Here is a 20,770-nt window from a genome sequence, read left to right as displayed (position 1 = left end):
AGAGACAGGGATGGTTGCAATCCCATTGCCCTAAGTACATCCTCCACTGTGCCTTCCCAGTGCTGCCAGCCCCACTCTCTCTGTGGCCTGGATCCAGGGGTCCAAATAAATCTTGCCTTTCCCCCTCTCGTGGTTCTCTGGAGGTTTTCAAAGCAAGTTTCAAAAATGCACAGATGACAAAGCCATTTTGCTGAAATGGAGGTCGCTGTCGGCAAGCCGACTCCGGGATGTCTGCTAGCCTCACGATTTGGAGATGCATCCCCCACCCGTTCCCATTTCCAGCCACGGCTCTGTCGTGAACCTGGCATTCTTTCTGTGTGCGTTCTCCATGTACACGCAGCGGAAGCCCCCTCTGCATCTGGGCCTTGGAGGGGAGGGAGCGCGGGGTAGCGAGACCTGGTGTCTTGACAAAGAAAGCCAGGGGCCACATCGTAATTACGGATCGACAGACATTCCGTTCTTGCGACTGTGCTGGCCTCCTGCTGCCTCCTCCTGTCCCTAACGCTGCTGTGGAAGTGGCACCATCCCACGTACAAATGGCTTTTCTCCTGCAGTTTCCCCTCCCCAACGTCCACTGGCAATCATCAGCCGTGGGGAGAACAGATGTGACAGAGAGGCCATGGGGAGCAGAGGGACCTTCCTTTCTCTGTTTCCCAACCGTGCCCGAAGCGAAGGGCTTCTCCTGGGAGGGAGGCGTTCCCTGCCGTGGCTGGGCTCCCAGCAGGCCTTCCCTTCCTGCGGTCTCCGCGCCCCTCCCCGGCCTACCAGAGCCGCTTGGAGAGTATCATGCAGGGATTAATTGAGCTCTGCGGGCCAAAGCCAAGGCAGGGACTCTGATGATAAAGAATTTCCAGGAATGCAGGCCAAGGCAGCCGCAGCTGACCATGGGGCTTTGGATTCTGGGAGGAGACAGGGGGCGTGTGTGGCAAGGAGCCTGGTACATTGCCCCGTGGGCCAGGCGGAGCATGAACCTGAGCAAACATCGTCCCTGTTCAGAGCTGACTTCCCACTCTGCCTGCTGAGGACAGCGGTCCCTTAGGAATCGGTCACTTGGAAACCTGGCCGAGGGCTGCCTGCATAGGCCTGGAAAAAAATGAGACAGAGGAGAAGCAGCCGAGTTTCTGCCGGGAGGAAGCTGGCTCCATGGCACCGAAGCACCCCTGAAAAGGGCGCCCTGAACTGCGTCGCAGACGGGGCCTGGGGCGGAGGCAGGTGGCCTTGACTCGCCAGGGGCTCCTGTGCGTGTCCCCAGCCCTTGCCTGCTGCGGGCAGCCCTGAATTGCTCCCACCTCTTTATCGACACTTCCACCTCGAGAGCCGGACTCCTGGGCAGGAGAAGGAGGACAGAGACCTTTGGTCTGGCCCCACCCTTGAAAGATGTGGCACAACCTCGCACTTAGAGCCAGCTCGCGGGGTGGCTCGGGTTCAACGGCGAACACTGCGGGTGGGGTTGGGACCATCCTTCCTGTGCTGATGAGGTTGCTGATGCTGAGCGCTCTGGTGACAAGGTGCTGCCCTGAGCAGACGGGTCCAGTCCGGCCTCGTTCCTTGTTTACTTAAACCACGTTTCCTTCCAGTCTTTCTCCTGCCTGTAAGACCACTTCCTATGGGGCAGACTGGGCCAGGCTCCGGGGTCAGCGTCCCGGCCGGGCCGGCAGAGGCCAACGCCCTGGGCCTCCTGCTCTTGGTCAGCCTGTGAATGGGAGCCGGCTGCCCAGCACCCCGGTGACTGCTGGGTGCGTGTGCCCGGGAGCTCCATCTTGCTGGCTTCCGTGGGAGCAGCGTGGGCATGGGGAGGCTGTTACTTCGCTCTCCAAAGGAGTCCAGGAGAAGGTGGCCTCCTCGGTCTGGGTGGAGCAGGTGTGGACCGCGGGGTACCCGTGATCCCAGCCCTGCAGTGGAAAGAGAGGGGCTACCTGTGGGGCTGCTCTAGCCCTGTTCACTGGGGCACAGCTGGGAGACGCTGCAGGGCTTCAGCTGGGACCCCATCTGGGCCAGAGTCTCCAGACCCCTAGAGCAGCCGGGAAGAGAATCCGACCTGAAGTGGGGTTCAGTGAGGAGCGGACGGTGCAAGGAAGCTTTGAGGAGCCAGTGACGGCGTGGCTGGAAGTGCCCAGCAGAGCTCCGAGTGCGTGGAAGGTCCCAGGGCAGCCGAGGCCCCGGAGCCCACCCTCCGTTCCCAGCTGCCACTTTGTAACTTCAGATTTTGTACTTCAGGGGGTCGCTCTTCTTCCAAACTGAGTGTGTGCCTTTGAGCCCTTGGACCCTGCTGGAGGTGCAGAAAGTGGAGGTGCCAGGAGCAGGTGGAGAAATGGACCCCCAAACCTAGGAACAAATGGGGACAGAGACAGGGCCCAGGGACAGGGTGGGAGAGGGGCTTCTGGTCAAAACATACCCACTTGGGGCCCCTCCCTGCCAAGGGTTGCTGTCCGTTGTGGTGAGCCAGGCTCTTCCATGCATGTGGGGCTCCCGCGGGGAAGTCTCAGCGCTGGGAACTGATGAGCGCTCAGAGTCTAAGTGGGTTGTGTAGTGTGCTCTTCTGCTTTGTGGTCATCAGTCTGTCCATGCATTCAGCCATCTGTCCCCCTGCTCAGCAGACACGGCCTGGGTTGATTCTGAGCCACATCCCATGTGTGATGTGGGAAGGAACGTGAAGCTGGGGAGACATGCCCCTGGCCCATGGATGAGCTGTGTGACTTTGGACAGCTCACTTGACCACTCTGAGCCGTCATTTATTCATCTTTAAAAGGAGGCTGGCTCTGGCTGGAGTGGCTCAATGGATTGAGTGCCGACCAGTGAACTGAAAGGTCGCAGGTTCAATTCCCGGTCAGAGCACATGCCTGGGTTGCGGGCCAGGTCCCTGGTTGGGGGTGTGTGAGAGGCAACCACAACTGATCGGTGTATCTCCCACACATCAATGTTTCTCTCCCTCTCTCCCTTCCTTCCCCTCTCTCTAAAAATAAAGTCTTGTAAAAAATGCAGCTGGTAGGTAATTGGAGGAAACTGAGGCACATGAAGAATGGAGCTCAGCCCTGGATGACTGAGGCATTTAGGGGACGTTGGCGCCCCCTAGTGGCCAGCGGTGCCAGGGGCGCTGGGGGAAAGGGACCGATGGCCGCTCTGTAAATGGACAGTGTACTGTGACACGCGAGACTTCCCAGCACAGCTAAGAGCATGCGACCCAGGAGGAGAGAGCGCCTGCCTCTGCCTACACAAGCTGGGGGGCTTCCCAGGGGAGGCAGCGTTTCCACTGGGTTTTCCAGCACGGGCAGGTGCTTCCTGAGGGTGAAGAAGGCAGATGCATTTCAGGGAGGGGTGGAAGGGGCCCAGCAGATTCAGACCGCAGGTAGGGAGAGGCCTGGAGGGGCCGGAGGGAGGACCAGGCAGTCTCAGGCACAGCCGTGGGGTTGGCGGCCACAGTGGCAGGTGGTCCTCAGATTTGGAGGGGCCTGGAGCCAGACCGGGGAGTTTGCTGGTACCCACAAAGTGCCAGAAAGCTCCCTCTTCCTTTTTAGCAGGAGAGAATCAGGACCGAGTTGAATTTGGGGGACTCTCTCTGGTGGCCAAGGGGAGGGCATATGGAGAGGGAGGCCAAGAGTCGAGGCCCACTGGAGGTTGTCACCGTGGTCCAGGGGGGAGGTGAAGGTGGCCTGGACTAGGACGGTGGCTGTGCAGAGGGAGAGACCTGAGTCTGTCTGGCTGGCTTGCGCTCACTCACTCAGGAACGTTTGGCAAGCTTTGGCTCCAGGCAGTCTTGAAGCTGGTGCTGGGGGTACATTGGTGACCCCCACAGACGCGGGCCACAGTCTTCTGAGGGGGCTCTGCAGGGATGGCTGTTTCCGGGCTGGGCTGTGATTCCGGTCAGGGGGTCCCAGGACACATTACCCAGGACTTCGGGCTCAGAGCCCCCGGTGTTTTCTCCTGGTTCAGAGCAGAGGACCACCAGCTCTTTGGGGATCACAGGACCACCAGGCCTTTGGGGATCACTTGCCCACCTTGTGTCCCACCTCAGTGACCCTGCTCCTGAGTCTGTCTACAAAGTGATTTCTTCCTTTTTCACAAAGCAGCCGCAGCGTCAGCTGCAGCCGACATGTGTTAGGCGCTTGCTGTATGCCTGGTGCTGCAGTCTGAGAACTTTGCATTGGACTTATTTAAACCTTGCACTCAGCATGTTGGCGGGGTCCTCCTCTGACTTCTGTTGCACAGATGCAAAAAGTGAGGAGCGGAGAGGCCAAGGAGAACTTCTTAGGGTCTGTTATAAGAATTCAGGTAAGGGAAAAATGTACCCCATCATCCATTAATCGTTTTGACTTAGGGTCTGAGGAAGGGTTTACTTCAAACCTCATTCCTGGGCACCCAACCTGCTCCTCTCGGCCCAGATCACACACAAAAAGGCCGAGACCCACCACTGGGGTGGGTGTTGAGGTTAGGCAGGCTGCAGAGCGCGGCTCTGGGCTCCGCACGTGGTGCCGGTGGGAGGCCTGGTCCTCTCTCCTCTGTGTCTCTAAGTGCAGGTCTGTCCAGCCATCTGTCCGTCCATCTGTGCAGTAGCTACTGAGGACCCCCTCTGTGCTGGCACTGGGCTAAGTGTTGGCCATTCGGCGGAGCTTGTGGGGCGGGGGGCATGGCCTCAGCCCTGCAGGAGCCCACCTGGCCCAAACCTCTCTTTCTAAGGAGGAACTGGCCACTGGGGCTGCCGGGGGTGGGGGGGGGGGCGTGTATTCTATTTTGAGGAGATCAGAGATTTTCATCTGCTGGACCATGCTGGGAGTCCGAGGCACATTCTCAGGCTGAGCAACCACTGCTCTGCAGAAATGCTCACGGGAAGCAGGAACCCTCCATCTCTTTATGGACTGAGAGCTTAAATGAGAGATGCAAAAAGAGGTACATACACCTGCACTTACTCCGTGTTGAACTTTTAGAAGTCACCAGCCTCTGGGGGTTGTTAGGAAACCTGGTGATGTCTCCGCACATTTCCTTAAGGCCAGTGGGAGGAGGCAGGAACTGGGACAGTCTATTGTCACAGAAAGATTGTCTTCACGTGGGCAAATCAATTCCTAAAAATATGAGTATTAGGGAAAAAATCCCTTCTCCTGAGACACAGTTATAAGCACCCAGTGGTGAGCAGGCGAGGCGCAGGGGGGTTACACAGACAGCGTCCCCGGGGCTGGTCATGGAAAGAGAAAAGCAGTTTTAGGGCTTGGTAGTGCAGAAGTGCACACACACGCACACACGCATGCACGCGTGTGCTCACGCACGCACTCTCTCTGCCCCCGCCTTACGCTAGTTCTGCTCCCAGCAGACGCTCCCGGGTGCTATTTGTAGGCCAGCCGGCTGTCCGTCCCGGAGCCCTGAGTCAGCAGTTCTGGCCCCCGGCTCCAGGTTTTCACTGCTCTGCTCACGAGCAGGGCAGCCCAGGGCCGGGCTCCATGTCCCTGCTAATTAAGCCTGGAAAGTAATTCACTCCAGACAGGCAGACAGCCGGCCGGCCTGCTCTAATGGGCTGCTGCCCCTGGACCGCGCGCTCTGCGTACAGTGGACGGAAGGACCTAGCTAGGGGTGTGGAGCGTTTTCATCTTGGAAGTGGGTGCCCCTGAGCAGCCTCTGGGGCCGCTCAGGGGAGCCAGCTTCCCCTGCGGTGGGCGGGACCTATAGTTCTCAACCTGTTTCTCCAGAAATCAGCTTCTCACTCATTTTTTAGGGGGGCAGCTGAGGGATCTCGTCTCTGTTTACACCCGAGTGTTTTCCTTAAAAGGCCTTTTATTCCTCCTACAAAGTGGCCTCAACAACCAATAAGCTTAGGTTCTGGAGGAAGTCAATGGATTAACACATCAACATTGCAACCAGATCCAATATGGAAGCTCTTTTTAACAGGACTGAAGCATTTTTATAGTGCTTGTGGAATTTTCTGTTCTTCTTGGACCTAGTTTCCCAAGAAGAAAGATAAATAAAACTAGTTACGTTTTTGAGCCCAAACAGAAGCAATGACGTGGCCCAGGCAATCATTCCGTTCTCTCTTTCCAGTTTTGAATGAAACTTGACTTTTATTTCTAAGTATGACCTTGAACTTTGGAGGTTAGAGTTTTGTTTGGCCACATGTCTACCTTCGGCCACCCTGGTTTTTTTTGTTTGTTTGTTTGTTTTTTTCCCCTATGATCTTAAACCTAGTTTATAAAAGTAGTTACCTGAAGGGGTCTGGATCATCTAAAGTAAATTGCTACCTGAGAAAGGCCACTTAAAATGAACCTATTGAATGAATCAAAATTTTATGGTAATCATGGGACAAATGTTTAACTGGAACCTTACCTTGAAAAAAAAAAATAAAATGATGAAGATTTGCTTTATATTAGCCAAAATGTAGACTTTAACGATAACCGTATGTTCATGCTTTGAAGGAGCAAAGAATTCTGGCCGTGTTTTTTTGGCCCTCTTTTCAGGGTTGCTTACTCTTCATGTCACATCTGACTCGTGCGCCCCACGCCATTGCTTTGCCATAAATACGTGAGGGCTTACATGGTTTTCTGAAGGGCCCCTCTCATTCTTTGATCTGCACGTCCTCTCTTGGAAGGCCCCTTCCTCCTCATCCTGGGGAATTTCTCTTCTTCAGCTGTTCAGATCGCCATTTCTCCATGGCTTCCGGCGGCTTTGGAGCAGTTCCCGGGCTCCATGGCGTCCGGCGTCTCCTGCTTGGCGTGGAGCTGGCAGTGGGGGGTGGTGTATGTCTGCCCCAGGGATCGACAGGGGACAGCGGGCAAGGACTTGGGCAGCCGGGAGGAGTACTTGGGGGTGGGCGGAGGCTGCAGCGGGTGGCTTTGTTGGGGAACGTCTTCCTAACGGTGACCTTTGCTTCCCCTGTGTAACCTTGTTGCTATGAGAACATGGATGGTGGGACCCTCTCTGCAGGGTGGGGCAACTAGAAATATGTCCTCTGGGGACTTCCTTGTTCCACGATTGTACCGATTGCTGGGGGAGCTGAGCAGCTGCCGGTACACCTGCCAAAGCAGCCGCGTGAAAGTGAATGTGGTCTTGGTAGAAGGATGTTGTTGAGTGGATCGTTCACCACGGGCGCCGTCTCCCGGTGGGGAACAGTAACGGGGCCCCTGCTGAGATACCAGTCACAAAAATACTTGCTCACCCACGGAATGACCTTTTTGGAGAAAACCTGCTGGATTTTCTGAGTTGTGTAGCTGCTCATGACTGTTTCCTCTCTGGCTGTTGGAAACGTAGAGCCAGACTCGCAGCTACGCCAAGGGCTTAGGGAAGTGGTTCCGGGCTAACCTCACCCCTCTGACTTTTACCCACTTTTTAACCCAGATTTCTTCTGTGCTGTCTTGAATTGCAAGCTTAAATCTTTTTTTTTTGAAATTAGGTAGAGCGTTATTTGTTTAAAAAGTTATCTCACGAGTATCTCCTATTATTTCCACCTCAAAGAAGATGAGTTCGTTTGGTGAAGAAAGAAGGTGGTCCACATATGATGAGACGTCTCAACGCCCATCTGCCTTTTACACGGGCCCTGGGGGTTCACAGCCCTCCCTCCGCTGCCAGTGCAGGGTGGGGCCAAGCAGGTTTGACGTTGTCCCTTTGGAAAATAATGCAATAATTAATAAATACTAATACAAGGATAAGCCGTGTGTTTCGTGTGCTCACGACTGGAAACCTGCTTCTGCTCCACCCTGCATGGCGAAGGCCGGGCGGGAGACGTAGTACATCAGCCCTTTTCAAGGAGAGAGGAAGAGAATCTTCTGGAACAGGTGGGGTTTTACCTGAGCTTGAACTTCAGCCCAAGAAAACCAGCGAGATTCCCAGGGGTGAAGCAGGCGAGATTTAACGTTGGAGCATGAGATGAACGGAATGTCTGTGGCCCTGAAAAGGGAGGCACCCAACAACCTTCCCCCTCTCCTTCTTCATGTCCTCCGCGGGGTATTTTTATTTTTAGTTTTTAAGATTTCGTTTATTTATTTTTTAGGGAGAGGGGAAGGGAGGGACAAAGAGAGAAACATTGATGTGCAAGAAAAACAATCGGTTGCCTCTCACACGCCCTCAGCTGGGGAGCTGGCCCACAACCCAGGCTTGTACCCTGACCGGGAATTGAACTAGCGACCTTTTAGCTCACAGGCTGGCGTGCAATCCACTGAACCACACCAGCCACGGCAGGGTTTTTTTATTTTGTTGTTTTTTAATTTATTTTAGAGAGCAAGGGAAAAAAAGAAGAGAGAGAGAGAGAAACATCAATTTATTGTTCCACTTATTTTTATGCATTCATTGGTTGTTTCTTGTATGTGCCCTGACTGGGGATCGAACCTGCAACCTTGGCGTATTGGGAGAGCACTCTTAACCAACTGAGCTATCTGGCCAGGGCTGCCTCTGAGGTTTTATGCACATGTGTCTGTCTGTCTCTGTGCATAGGGCTTCTCTGTAGGGCACATCAAGTGGCTGGAGGGCAGGAACATCAGACACACACAGCTAAAGTGAGACTCTTAACAAGGCCAGAAAACACCAACGTTTAAATCCCTGAGGCGGAGAGAACGGGAAGGCCTATGGGCTGGGCGATTCTGACCCCTCCCTGGAGCCGGGACTGGATGCAGGGAAGGGATTGAGAGACCTGGAGAAGTTGGGGGAGGGGTGCCTCCTCAGCAAAGAGGTCACAGCAAGGACCCTGGCCTAGCTCCACTGCAGGACGGAGCCAGAGACAGGACCCAGGCCAGGACGTAGAACTGGGACTTTTCCCCCGAAAGCAGGGACAACTTTTGGAGCAAGTCTGACTAACAAGAAAGCCATGCCTTCAGAAGCCCAGTAGGAGGATCCTAGGTCTGTAAAACCTGGGCAGAGAAAGCCCCAGCAATATGCTTGCTGTCCTCGACCCCACAGCCCGGTCCCATTCCCTGGGCGGCTCTGCTGGTCACGGGCTCAGATTTGCGTGTGGTTGCGGAACTCGGGCCACCGGAGGCCTGAAATCAAACAGCTCCCAGCGCCTGGAATCTTGGGAAAGGCAGTGAGCCGGCCTCTTCCCACGCTTCAGTGTGTGGGGTGTGCTCAGCACAGAGATGTGCTCGGCTTTCAGGGCTTCCTGGGGGGATGAGTTCTGGGTGGGCAGGGATAGCACCATCCCGTGCGAGCATGGAGCCTGCCTCAAAGTTGGGTCCCCAAGGGAAGGTCCACAAGGTTTCGTCCATCCTCCCCACACTCCGCACCGGAGTCCCTTGGCAAAGGCCCTGCCCAGGTCTGTTTTCCATCTGTGTTTACGTTCTTAGCACTCTCCAGATGGATTTCTCCGTGACCTGACCTACTTTCCTTTAGCCCGTGGGCCTGGGCGAATTAGCAGTGAAGGGGTCCATGGGGGTGTTTGGAAAGCATCGTTGCTATGGCAACGGGTGACTCCCAGAGGCCAGAGGCGGAGCCTGAGCTGCTCAAGTTTGTTTTTCTTGGGGTGGCAGAGGTGCTTCTAATTGCTCACCCTTCCTGACTGGCTCAGTGTCTTGGACCGCGGTGGGATTTCAGCATCTGTAGCACATAGTTTATCTCTCAGTTACAGGGACTTGGCAGATTCACTGATCTTTCTGGAATGTGTCAGTGAGTAACTTGAGAATAAACTCAGCTTATTCTGTCTTTATCGGCCAGGCACATGGTAAGCGCATTAATGTATGTTGAATTGCTAGCGGTTTCAGATATGATGGGTGCATTTCTTGAGGTATCCCGGTTTCCAGGGTGTCTTGGAGATGTCAGCAGAGGGTCGGCAGTGGACTAAGCCAACCTTCAGGGCCCTGGAATATGCGTGCGGTGGTCCGAAGGTCCCAGAGGGGCTGTTTGAGTTCGGGGTCTCATTAGGGCCGTGATTAGAAGCATCCAGCATCACTGATTGTTTCTAGAAAGGAAATGCCAGGCCTCTGCCCCTCACGGGGCAAACAGAGTGGAGTCTGGAGACTGCACTGGGAATGACAAGGCGGTAAGGCAGAAGGAACAGCCGGGCCACGGGAAGGAGCGCCGCGTGGAAGGAGTGTCTCAGTGAGCGAGGCGGATCCTGGCCGTGGTCTCAGCTCCAGCTCCCGGCCCGGCCCGGCCCGCGTGGGTGCTCAGTGCACGTCTGAATACATGAGGGAAGCCGTGACGGGAATGCTACTGCTCGCAGTTTAATAATTTTAAATGGAATCTGCACTGTGATTGTATAACTGCACGACTTTACTTTCGTGGAATGATTTGGGGTGGGGGCGGGGTGAGGGAAGGAGGAGGAGGTGGCAGTCACAGGCAGGCGTGGGGCGCAGGGGTGGTCTCTGCCTTACCAGCCGCTCTTGTGATTAATCAGAACCCGGGGGGAGGCCGTTCCTGTGCGTCCCCTTGGTCTGACGTAATCACTTGTCTGTCTTTTCCCTTTCTGTTCGCTGTCTTTCTTGGTCCTATCAGCATATCGTAAGCAGCCTGTCTCAGTCAGCTTGGGCTGCTGTAACAAAAACGACACGGACTGGGCGGCTGAAACAGGGACACTCATTTCTTACAGTTCTGGAGTCTGGATGTTCAAGACCAGCACGTCTGGGCGTCTGGGGAGGGCCCTCTTCCTGGTTTGCAGGTGGCCGCCTTCCCACTGTGTCCTCATGTGGCAAGGGTGGCGAGGGGTACATTATGTGCCTCTCTCTTTTTATAAGGGCATTAATCTCACCATGAGAAGACCCTCGTGACCTAACCTAACCCTAAGTACCTCCCAGAGGCCCCACCTACAAATACCTTTGCATTAGGTGTTAGGGCTTCAACGTAAGGATTTTGCAGGGACACCGACCTATAGTGCGGCTCTTTTTTTCTCTAATGACCCTCCCCCCACCCCAGTTTTTCAGTAGGCTGAGTTACTAGATAACCAAGTCTGTTTTGAATTATGTCTAAAGGAAGCATCAGAAGGTCTTAAGCGAGGGCTTGAGAAGTTCTTCCATGAGGACTTCACATAAACAAGTGTGAGAAACGCTCACAATAAAAACCGGGACACAGGACTTGAGCAGTAAAGCGAGGCCTTTATTCACGAGTCTGCAGAGCCGGGCGCACCCTCATAGCCAGGAGAATGTGCACCCCAAACAGACAAAGGAACCTGGTTTTATAGTCTTGGCTTCCCCACCCTGAAATTGCCACCCTAAAGTGAGAGCTATTAGCTTCCCCGCCCTAATGCAACTAGTTTCCCCTCCCCTCTCCTCCTTCCCCCTTTCTCCATGACCGGACACTCTGGAGGTACAATCTAATGCGTTCATCTAAATGCCCCTATTGTAATTTGTGAATATGCTAATGCTGTCAGCTCCCTTCTCAGAGATCCTTTAATTACATTTGCCCTTTGTTACCAATGACTTTGCTACTGGTTTGGGAGTCACTATGACCTTGTTTCCTACACAAGTAACGTGATTTCGGGTGCCTGGACTTCCGCGTCAAGATTGTATGTATTTGCTTCTCTGCTGGTTCTTGGTCCCGTTTTTGATACCAATGAGATGGGTCGGCCGACCACAGGACATGCCTCTATCCGTTACATTTTGGTTGTAGGGATTCTAAACTAAAACACTGTGCTTTCATGGCCCCTTATTTCCTCTAAGGTATTATACTTAGGGAAAATGGCTTCTTAAAAAGAGGGAAAGAAAATTAGCACCACTTCAGCCCTGGCTGGTGTGGCTCAGTGGGTTGGGCACCGGCCTGCAAACCAAAAGGTCACTGGTTTGATTCCCCACCAGGGCACATGCCTGGCTTGCAAGCCAGCTCGTGCAATAGGCAACCAATTGATGTTTCTCTCGCACATTGATGTTTCTCACCCTCTCTTCCTCCCTCCCTTCCTCTCTCTCTAAAAATAAAAATTAAGTAAAATCTTCAATAAGTATATGTTGAATGGGTTAAAAAAATTAGCACCACTTAAGCACCGGTTAGAGTCCTGATCACAAACATATAAATTAATCTCTCCCAATACCCTGCCAGGTAGATGCTTACTCTCTTTTGCCAGGAAGCAGAGCCTCCGTATGGGTTAGCGACTGGCTCCAGGCTGCACAGCCCACAAGGGAGAAGTCAGGATTTGAACCCCCATCTCATTTCAAAGTCCTCTTATTGTAACAAAACGCCTCGCTACTGAGGACGAGGGCACTTGGTGCGGGGTTCTGTGCTTTCACATAAAAAAAAAACCCCAAAAACAAAAAAAAAAACGAGCAGATGAGTCCTAGTTGTGTTTCCTCATTTTTGTCCCCCGTATTTTCGTAGTGACAGTCTTGCTGAGGTTATATCCTTGGTGCCCAAGGAAGGAATCAATTCCTCCAATGACGAAGTCTAGGTTAAATGCTTACGAAATTTGCAGTTCTACATGGTAAGGTTCTTTGGACTCCCAACTGCGTAGGGACCCAAGAGGGCTCTTTTCAGACAGAGAAGAACACCTGGCGGGTGCTGAGGGCGAACGAGGTGCAGGACGCTTGCCATCGATGACATCCAGCCCTGGCAGTGAGTGACATCTTCCAGAGCAGGTCTCGTCAGGCCACCTCCAGACAGTTAGTTACCTTCTCGGCCAGACTGGCACACTCATTAGCTGTTTTCCCAGAAACCTCCGTGTTTCCTAGGGATTCCATATTGGTGCGTCCCGGGAAACAAGTTTGATTTTCTGGCTTTTTGTTGACACGGGTCTTAAACGTGAGCAGAGGAGCGTCGGCCCACCGCGAAGCTCCAGCACTATCCTGACATCAGGAGCCGTAGCAGTCCAAGCATCCTCCGCCACAGTTTAGCAAACACTCAGTGTGTTGCAGGAATTTTTAAATGTTTTGAGCATTTTTGTTTACATTTTGTTTTCTTTTGGCCACAACTTATATACAATACACTTAGGCTTACTGCGCCCCCGCCTCCGAAGGGAAAAGAAACGCTGGGGAAGTGTCGAGTTTTCAATTTCCCCATCGGAGGGTCCCCTTTCATTTAGTCCGCGGGTCTGGTTTTGGGGCTCAGAATGGGTCTGTACTGAACAGAGGGCAGGAGAGGTTGGGCAGGTCCCCAGGTGTGCCCCACACCTCCAAACCCAGAAGAGGAGGAAGGCCCTCTCCAGCCTTTGTAGGGAGGTCTTGCGGCCTAAGCCTGGAGGGTCTCTGAGCCAGCCAGAAGCTGGGCGTGGGGACCTGGCTAGTGGGGAGCACAGCGGGGGTGGGTACCGCGGACCCTGTGATGGACGTCACGGTCATTCCTGCAGGCTCGGCCTGTGTTCAGAGTCACAGAAATGGACGCGTGGATGGCACATCACCACGGGCTGTCTTCTCCCTGTACACCTGGTTGTGGCATTAGGCTTGCCTAGCCGGTCCCAGTGGAGTACTCATCTGGTGGCCAAGATGGGGTTGCAGACCCTCACGGGGGCCTGCGCCTCTTTCTCCCCAACCCGCCCCCTCCACCTGCCCAACTGTGTGAGCAAAGGTGTCCTTGGAGGTCCCACCTGGGCTCACTGGGATGGGGGAGTCAGGCCCTCGCATCTCTCATTCAGGCCTCAGGGCCATCGGAGCCTGCCCACCCCCAGAAGGAGGCACCGGCGGCAGCAGAGCCTGCAGACAACTTACATTCCCGGGGCCGCCTGTTTACCTGCCGCTCCAGCCGCCCTCCTCTCTCGGGCGGGAGAGTCCATTTCCTTCCTCGTGGAGGGATGCGCCCGCCCGGTGGAGAATACCCCCACACTGCTCTGTGGTCAGCCCGGCGGACCACCACGCCCCTCCCCGGGCCCCAGCCTCCCCGGCCCGCAGCGTATTTGCATTTCAAAGCCACACAATGCGAGCGGCTGCGGGCGGGCGGGGGAGGCGGCGTAGGTACAGGGGGAGGGTCTGCGCCCTCCCTCCCCCGGCCCCGCTTCCGGAGGAGCCGGCGATGGGGCTTTGTGAAGATGCTGGTGTCCGGGCTGCTCGGGGATGATGACATCACCGTGTCACACGCTGGAGCCTGGCTGCCGGGGGCTTTAAAAGCGGATCCTTTCGGACGGGACCACACTGGCATGCACGCTGAGACCCGCGAGCCCCACGCAGAGCCGCGCGCAGGCCACACTCGCGCACACCCTTAGGCGCGCGCCGGCCAGCCCCGCGCGTACGCTTCCGCGGCGATCGATCCCCGGGCTCCAGCTCAGCCCGAGCCGCAGCTCCCCGCTGCCGCCGCCGCCCTTACGGATGCCAGCGGCTGCGCCCCTCTGCAGTGCACCAGCCCCGGCCGGCGGCCGGCGCGCCCCGGGCTCCTGGCTGGAGGAAGCGCGCCAGGACGCTGGCCCTGCTCGTGCCTAGCCGGCTTGCCAGGGCGCAGCGAGGATGGGAGGGTCGCAGTCCTTGCAGCCAGTCCCAGCCTGCGACCTGAACCTGGAGGCTTCCGAGGCCATGTAAGTGCTCCCCCGGCCGCCTGGAACGCCCTCTCCCCCAGGAAAGGGTGCCTGGGCTTTGTTAGCGTCTCCTCCCCTAATAGCCGTGCAGCCCGGAGCTGGGGCCGGCCCTGGGATCTCGGCAGCCTTGCGTGGCTTGAACCTGGTGGCTGCTCCGGGCATTTTGGTGCCTGCTCTGGAATGAGCACCTGGCGGCCCCCAGGATACTGCCCCAGGGGCAGAAATGGCCCTCTGGAATTGATTTTGTTGTTCAGTGGCCCAGTGCCTGGTGGGGGCTTCTCCTGCCACCAGCATCTTAACTCTGCACCCCTGGCACTGTGGTATTTCTTGCAAGGGAGCAGCGGGCATCAACCGGGGCCTCTTGGGAAAAACCCTGGAGTGTGGCCGCGCGGTGCCCACGAGACAAGCCAGTTTAGGGGCATCCACTCGCGTGGTCAGGCAGATGGCGTGGAGCGTCGCGGCGGAGGTGCATGGGGTTAGCCTGAGCGTCCACATGCTCCCTCCTGGGGGAGCTCTGTCGAGGACAAGGCCGCTCGCTTGCTCTTCTTAGTAAAGCCAGCCGAACAGTCTTGTCATTGGTCCGTCGGCAGGGGCAGGATTTGACTGCATCGATCCAGGAATCCGATCTTTCCTCTAATGGGCTGTGAAGTGGCCTTTATCCTGGATGTGTGTTTATGAGAATTGCCATGTTTTTATGGTCGTCTCCGTTTCCTACCCAGGCGAGTGTGGAGGATGGGGCTTGCTGAGTCGATCTGGCCGATCGAGCTGCCAGGCCAGAGGATGATGCAAAGTGAGCCTCCACGTTCCAGCCTGGAGAGAGAAACGTTTTGGAGAGAGACTTTTCTGGGAATTTGGGGGCGGGGGTAGCCAAGCGATTGTTTCATGAGAGCCATTGTGTATCTTGAAAGCAAGCAGGGATGGGCCTGTGTGTTGTAGTAGTAGGGACAGGCTGCAGTCTGGGGCTTCCTCACTCACGAGCCCCCACGAGGGGCTGGCTCAGCGTGGTGACGTAATGCCAGGCTGAGCCTCATGCATTTCCAGCGAACCTCGCTCAGGAGCAGGTGTGGGCCCCGATCATTTGTCTTCACCCCTGGAGCCCGCGAGAGCCTCTACTTACAATGGAGGCAGATCACGTTGGAGGATTTATTTATTTATTTGTCTATTTATTTATCTATTTATTTACTTATTTATTCAGTGCCATGAGCCTATCCTTGCCCTGGTTTGCGTCCACGTGGAGTATTGTTAGATGCACAGAAATACAGACTCCCGTGAAGAATTCAAGCTCAGCAGAGAAAGGGCAATTTCAATCTTTTTAAAAAAAGTCTCTACACTGGAAATCAGTTCATCAGGCCCTATCTAGCCTAGCTATCAGAGCTCAGATCTGTCAAAGAGCGTAAGAAACTTGGAGAAAATAATGAGACTCTAGTTTTGAGAAAATCGGCTTCTTAGTGATTGGAAATTGAGCTCACCAGCCCCCAACCGCCTCTCCCATTTTCCCAGTTTAGTTAACGAGTGACTAGTATTCTGCTGAGGCCTGAGTATGGGGAGATTCTGTTAGGTACGCTGTGGTTTTTGGATAAAGTCCCCTAAGGCTCTGCCCAGTGAGGAGAGTGGTGTTTAAATAAAGCCCCAGGTTGATTTGCTACATTGTAATGGAAGCCGCTTAGTTTAAATGAAGCCCCAGGTTGATTTGCTACATTGTAACGGAAGCTGCTTAGTAACAGATGTGCACAGTTGAGTTGGTCCTTCTGCACGGGCTGTAGGCTTCTCTCCCTGCAGCTGCTACTTTGTCTGTAAATACAGATCTCTACCACCGTATGTTTACTCATTCACAAAATCCCACCTCCTCTCCCCTGACGTTTTCGTTCTTTACACGGAGAGAGAGGAAATGGTTGGGGCTGGTGCCCTGCCTAGAGGCCATTCTTCTCTGAAATTCCATCTCCGCTCTCTGGGTAACCGGGGCTTGCTTTTCTACTACAGATTTGCTCATGTCCAGTCTAGAGGTTTAAACAACGTGGTCGGAGAGCACCCCTTTTCTGCACAGGCTTAGGTCTTTGATGATAGTATGTGTTTCCACGCTCCTGAAAACGCATGCCCGTGAGCGATACACCAGACAGCGGATGGAGCGCGTGGTCGGTGGCCTGGAAGAAGCTTCCACTGTGAGAAGGTGCTGTCAGGGTGCACACCTGCTCTGAGGCACAGTCCGTGACAACTGGGATCTAGAGGGAATGTTTCTCTCTCCCTGTAAATGGTTGGCTTAAGGAGGGCCCAGTCTCATGCCTCAGAGAGAAGAAACCAGAGGATAGAGGCAGATGGAGATGATTTGGCAGTGCCTGCAGGATTTTTTTTTTTTTTTTTAAGTTCCAGGATTTCTTTTCTTCAGATTTCAGGTTGGGGTACCTTTGGGGCAGCTTTGGTCTGCACAGGGTACTGTAGGAGAAGGAGGGACGGAGGTCGGGAGTCCAGCGTCTCCCCTTTGGGGAGGAGCAGCGGGAAGGCTATGGGACTGGGAGTTGGGACCGGAGCATGGAGGTGCAGGCATTGATTAGCTCCTCATGGCACCCAGGGCGGTCCACGTTTTCCCCTGGGGGCTGGTTAGAAATGCAGAATCTCTGGCCCCGCCCCAGGCCAGCTGATTTGTAAGGATGGCCATGTGAGTTACAGGCAGGAAAGTCTGAGAAGCCCTGAGCTAGCTAAGCCTCCGTCCTGGTCACGGCCACTTCTCTCGCTGCTGCTTTACTGTCTGGGAAAGAAGGTCTGGTAGCAACAGTCTTGGTGATTTCCAGATCGAGGAGGGGTAGCAGGAAGAGGAGACTTTCACTGCAGAAACACCCACTTCTCAGCAGGATGGGCGGGGAGTAAGCAGGAAAGGGACAGGAAGTACTCACGGGAATGCGGTCTGCGTCTACTGATCAGACCTGATTAGACCCGCGGTTCCCACGTCCTTCCGTGACAGTCTCTTGTGGCTCAGCTCCTGCTAAGGGAAGCAGCGTTGGGTACTTTGCCCTTGGTGTAGTTGGGGGCCCTTGTTCCAGGGGCTCCCCCAGCTTCCTGCAAATCCTCACACCCTTGCCACCGAGAGGCAGCCTGGGGGCCGTTGTCACCTGAGAGGACCAACGGGGCATTCTGTTGGCAAGTTGAGCCTGCTTCAGCTGTGACTCCATCATGTCTGGGCTCTGCAAAACCAACCACAAGTCAGGGAACCTGTGGCTAGTAGGCCCATGAGGATCAAGATAGAAGGACCAAGAGGCATGGAAGGCCGTGAGGAAGGATGAAGCCACAGGCCCCGGTGATGGCTGAGGCGGGAGCAAGAATGTGAGACGGGGATGCGGCACCTGCCAAGACGAGGCAGCTGGATTGGGAGCGCGTCTGGGGAACGGTTGATGAATTTGGGCTGGGATTTGAGGATTGGTGGGGTCAGAATTGTCGCTGAGAGAGGGGCCAGGACCAGGGAGAGATCTTGGGTACCACCTCACTAGGTTGGGTGCTTCCATAGGAGGGCCGGAGCCCCGCCCGTCTGTGGTCACACTGGAGAAAGTGAGCATTTGGTCCCTTTCTTCCTCGCGTGGCTCCCGACCCTCTTCTGGCCTGGGAGCTACGGGGAGGCCCCAGCAACTGATTTTGTCCCACCGGCCTCGTTGGGTTCTCAGCACTGCGGTACCACATCCGTCAGGATGGCAAAGACAAAAGCACCACGCGGCATCAGGAGCAGGAACACTCTGGGCCTGAAACTCGCAGGCCAGAACGGGCCGCTGGGGCTCCTGGTGGGAGTCTTTCTTAGGCCTCATTGGGTCTCCTTCCAATGAGGCGACCGACCCATGGTTGTCTTTTCAGCGTAAATGACAGTGTTCCCGATGTGGGCTATGGACAGCTTCTCAGTTCCCGGAAGCAGATTTCCCTTTGGATATCATTGTTGGACAAAATTAGTAGTTTTTCCCTCCCTAAAACTGAAAAAGCTGCAGAGGTGTCAATCTGTGGAGTGGGAGTTGCCTGAGTCCAAAAGGAGCCTCCTGGGGGCTTAGTTCAGGTTGCCGTAACAGAAATACCCTAGCTTTAATGTGGCTTAAACAATAGACATCTATCTCTCATGGTTCTGGAGGCCCGGACAGCCAAGGTCAGTGTGTCAGCAGTTTTCGTGTCTGGTGAGGGCCTACTTCCTGGTCCGCAGATGACCGTCTACGTCCTCCGTGTCAGAGAAGGGGGAGGGGGGAAGAAAAGTGAGTTCTCCTGTGTCCCTTCTCGGAAGGGACTAAGCTCATCATGAGGGCTCCGCCCTCATGATCTAATTACATTGGGGGTTAGGGTTTCAGCATAGAAATTTGGGGGGGACACAAGCATTGAGATCATAGCCACAAGCATTGAGTTCATAGCAGGTGCTTTTTTCCTTGGCTCTCATGCCTAGATACGTCCAGCATGGCCGCTGGGGCCAGGTGCTGTGTGCAGAGGTTCCCGGCCCTTCACTACCATCTCTGTGGGGCTTAGCTGCACGTTTTCTCTAAGGTGATCTCATGGCAAGAACATTCTGAGGCCCTCCAGGTAGCTATCTATTGCCCAAGGTGTCACGCCATTCCTTTCTGCTGGGGCACTGAGAGGGGGCACCTGCTGATGGTGGGACAGGCAGCTAGGACTGGGGTGCTGATTGAGTGACTGTGGACAGGTGTTCCCTCCAAGTCATTGGATTCAGGGCCAGCCTCTCCCCCCAAACCCTTCTGCCCCATCCCCATGTCTCTTTCTGCTGTCTAGGGCCTATTTCTGTGGCTGTAGTTTTGGTTGCCTAGGAACCGGTTTAGTCTGAAATGTGATTGGTTGTTCTTGACAGATGGATGGCCTGAGGTAGGGCAGTGTACTGGGGTTAGCAAAAACTGTTGAACAATCCCATCCTTTCCTCCTAGGATGAATGATGAGGACTTAGGCATTGTAAGCAATTGTCCCATGGCTGTGCATGGACTCGTGCTTTTGTTTGGGGCTGCGTGGGAGCCTGGGGAAGACTGTGGCCACGAAGAACTGACTCAGCCGGACTGCTCACACACACCCATCCCACGCTGGAAGCAGCAGTTCGCATGACCCTACTTGTGTGTATATATACAAATTCACCTTAGCAGCTGTTTCTGAGAGCAGCTATGTGCCTTCTGCATCACGAAACGTGGAAGCAGAGCTGGATGCTGCAGGGTCAAAGCCGAGAAGGAACAGCTCCTTCTCTTAGCCTCACTGAGTCGCCTCTGATGTTTTCCTTTATAGAAACAGGATATCCACTAACCCTACAAAGCAGGCGCTATGACCCCAGGTTTTAGATGGAAACTGAGGCCTCTGGGTGGCTTAAATCAAGAGGTCAGCAAACTTTCTCTGTAAAGGGCGAGGTAGTAGATATTTCAGACTTTGGAGGTCACGTGGTCTTTGTTGCAACAACACAGCCCTGCTGTGAGAGGGCAAAAGCAGCCACCGATCACTAAAAACCAGTGTTCCGGTAAAACTTTTATTTACAAACACAGGAAGGAGCCCCGGTCGTACAGCTGGTTGGTGCGGCCCCGCGTCTCCTGCCCTCACCACCGCGCGCCTGCTTACCCGTCCGTGGGACCTCAGGTCTTTGGCCAGGGCCACCCTCTTTGTTTCTCTGTTCTCTTTCTCTAAGGTGTCTCACGTGTGCCCGTGGGTTTAATACTGTTACGTACCCTGTCTGTATCCAATGTGGGACATCCCCGCCTCTATCCACCCCGTTCATCTGAGCGCTGTACATACTCGGCTGCTTGCTTCCTATCTCTTCTCGGGTTTCTAGTGGGAGCTCAGGCATCACATGTCCAAACAAGCACTGATGAGCTCCCTCCTCTCCAACGCAAAATAACATGCATACTAACTAGGTCAGTCCCCACGTGGACCCCCATGGCACCTCACCCACCCAGCCACTGCCATCAGAAACCTGCGGGTCAAATACTCTTCTTTTCCCTCATCTTCTGTCTTCCTAGAAATCATGCTCCTTCCCTGTATCTGCTCCCATTGCTATTAGTCTAAACCCAAGCCCCCTGTGGGGGCTACAGGCCTGCAGGTCTGGCCCCTCCCCCTCCCCTTGCTGTTCTCTGGCCACACGGGTCGCCTGTCCGTTCTTTGAACATGCCGTCAGCCGTCAGAAAGCGCCCTGCCCCACGCGGGCTCCTTCCCCAGTGCTGTCCGGGAGAACCTGCTGCGGGGATGTAAGGACCTCTGATCCGTACCACCCCTGTGGCAGCTCACTGGCCACGTGTGCCTGCTGAGCGCTTGAAATGTGGGTAGTGCACCCAAGAAAACGCATTTTAAATGTAATGGAATTTTTAAAAATTAATTAATTACTTTTTTTAACAAGGTTATTTTATTTTTATTTTATTTATCTGTTTTTAGAGAGAGGGGAAAGGAGAAAGGGAGGGAGAGAAACATCACTGTGTGGTTGCCTCTCACGCACCCCCACCTGGGGAC

The 20,770-nt window shown here is 54.7% G+C and overlaps 2 protein-coding genes across 6 annotated transcripts in view; both read left to right on the top strand.

The window, feature by feature from the left end:
* LOC150010762 (transforming acidic coiled-coil-containing protein 2-like) overlaps positions 1-1,699 on the top strand; it is a 45,914-nt gene extending 44,215 nt beyond the window's left edge. Inside the window, exon 4 of the mRNA XM_090279445.1 lies at positions 1,616-1,699. Within this exon, the coding sequence (XP_090135571.1) occupies positions 1,616-1,699 (84 nt within the window). The remainder of the gene's footprint in view (positions 1-1,615) is intronic.
* A 12,544-nt stretch (positions 1,700-14,243) lies between these two features.
* LOC150010761 (transforming acidic coiled-coil-containing protein 2-like) overlaps positions 14,244-20,770 on the top strand; it is a 69,183-nt gene continuing 62,656 nt past the window's right edge. For all 5 annotated transcript variants that reach the window (XM_090278740.1, XM_090278738.1, XM_090278739.1 and 2 more), the window contains exon 1: positions 14,244-14,326. In XM_090278740.1, the coding sequence (XP_090134866.1) occupies positions 14,259-14,326 (68 nt within the window). In that variant the 5' untranslated portion in view covers positions 14,244-14,258. The remainder of the gene's footprint in view (positions 14,327-20,770) is intronic.

This window comes from Furipterus horrens, unplaced genomic scaffold (genome assembly GCF_987537825.1).
Source record: "Furipterus horrens unplaced genomic scaffold, mFurHor1.1.pri manual_scaffold_5, whole genome shotgun sequence".
Classification (NCBI taxonomy): Eukaryota; Metazoa; Chordata; class Mammalia; order Chiroptera; family Furipteridae; genus Furipterus; species Furipterus horrens.
The sequence above is the reverse complement of the archived record's forward strand: the minus strand, read 5'-3'. Positions and strand labels throughout refer to the sequence as shown.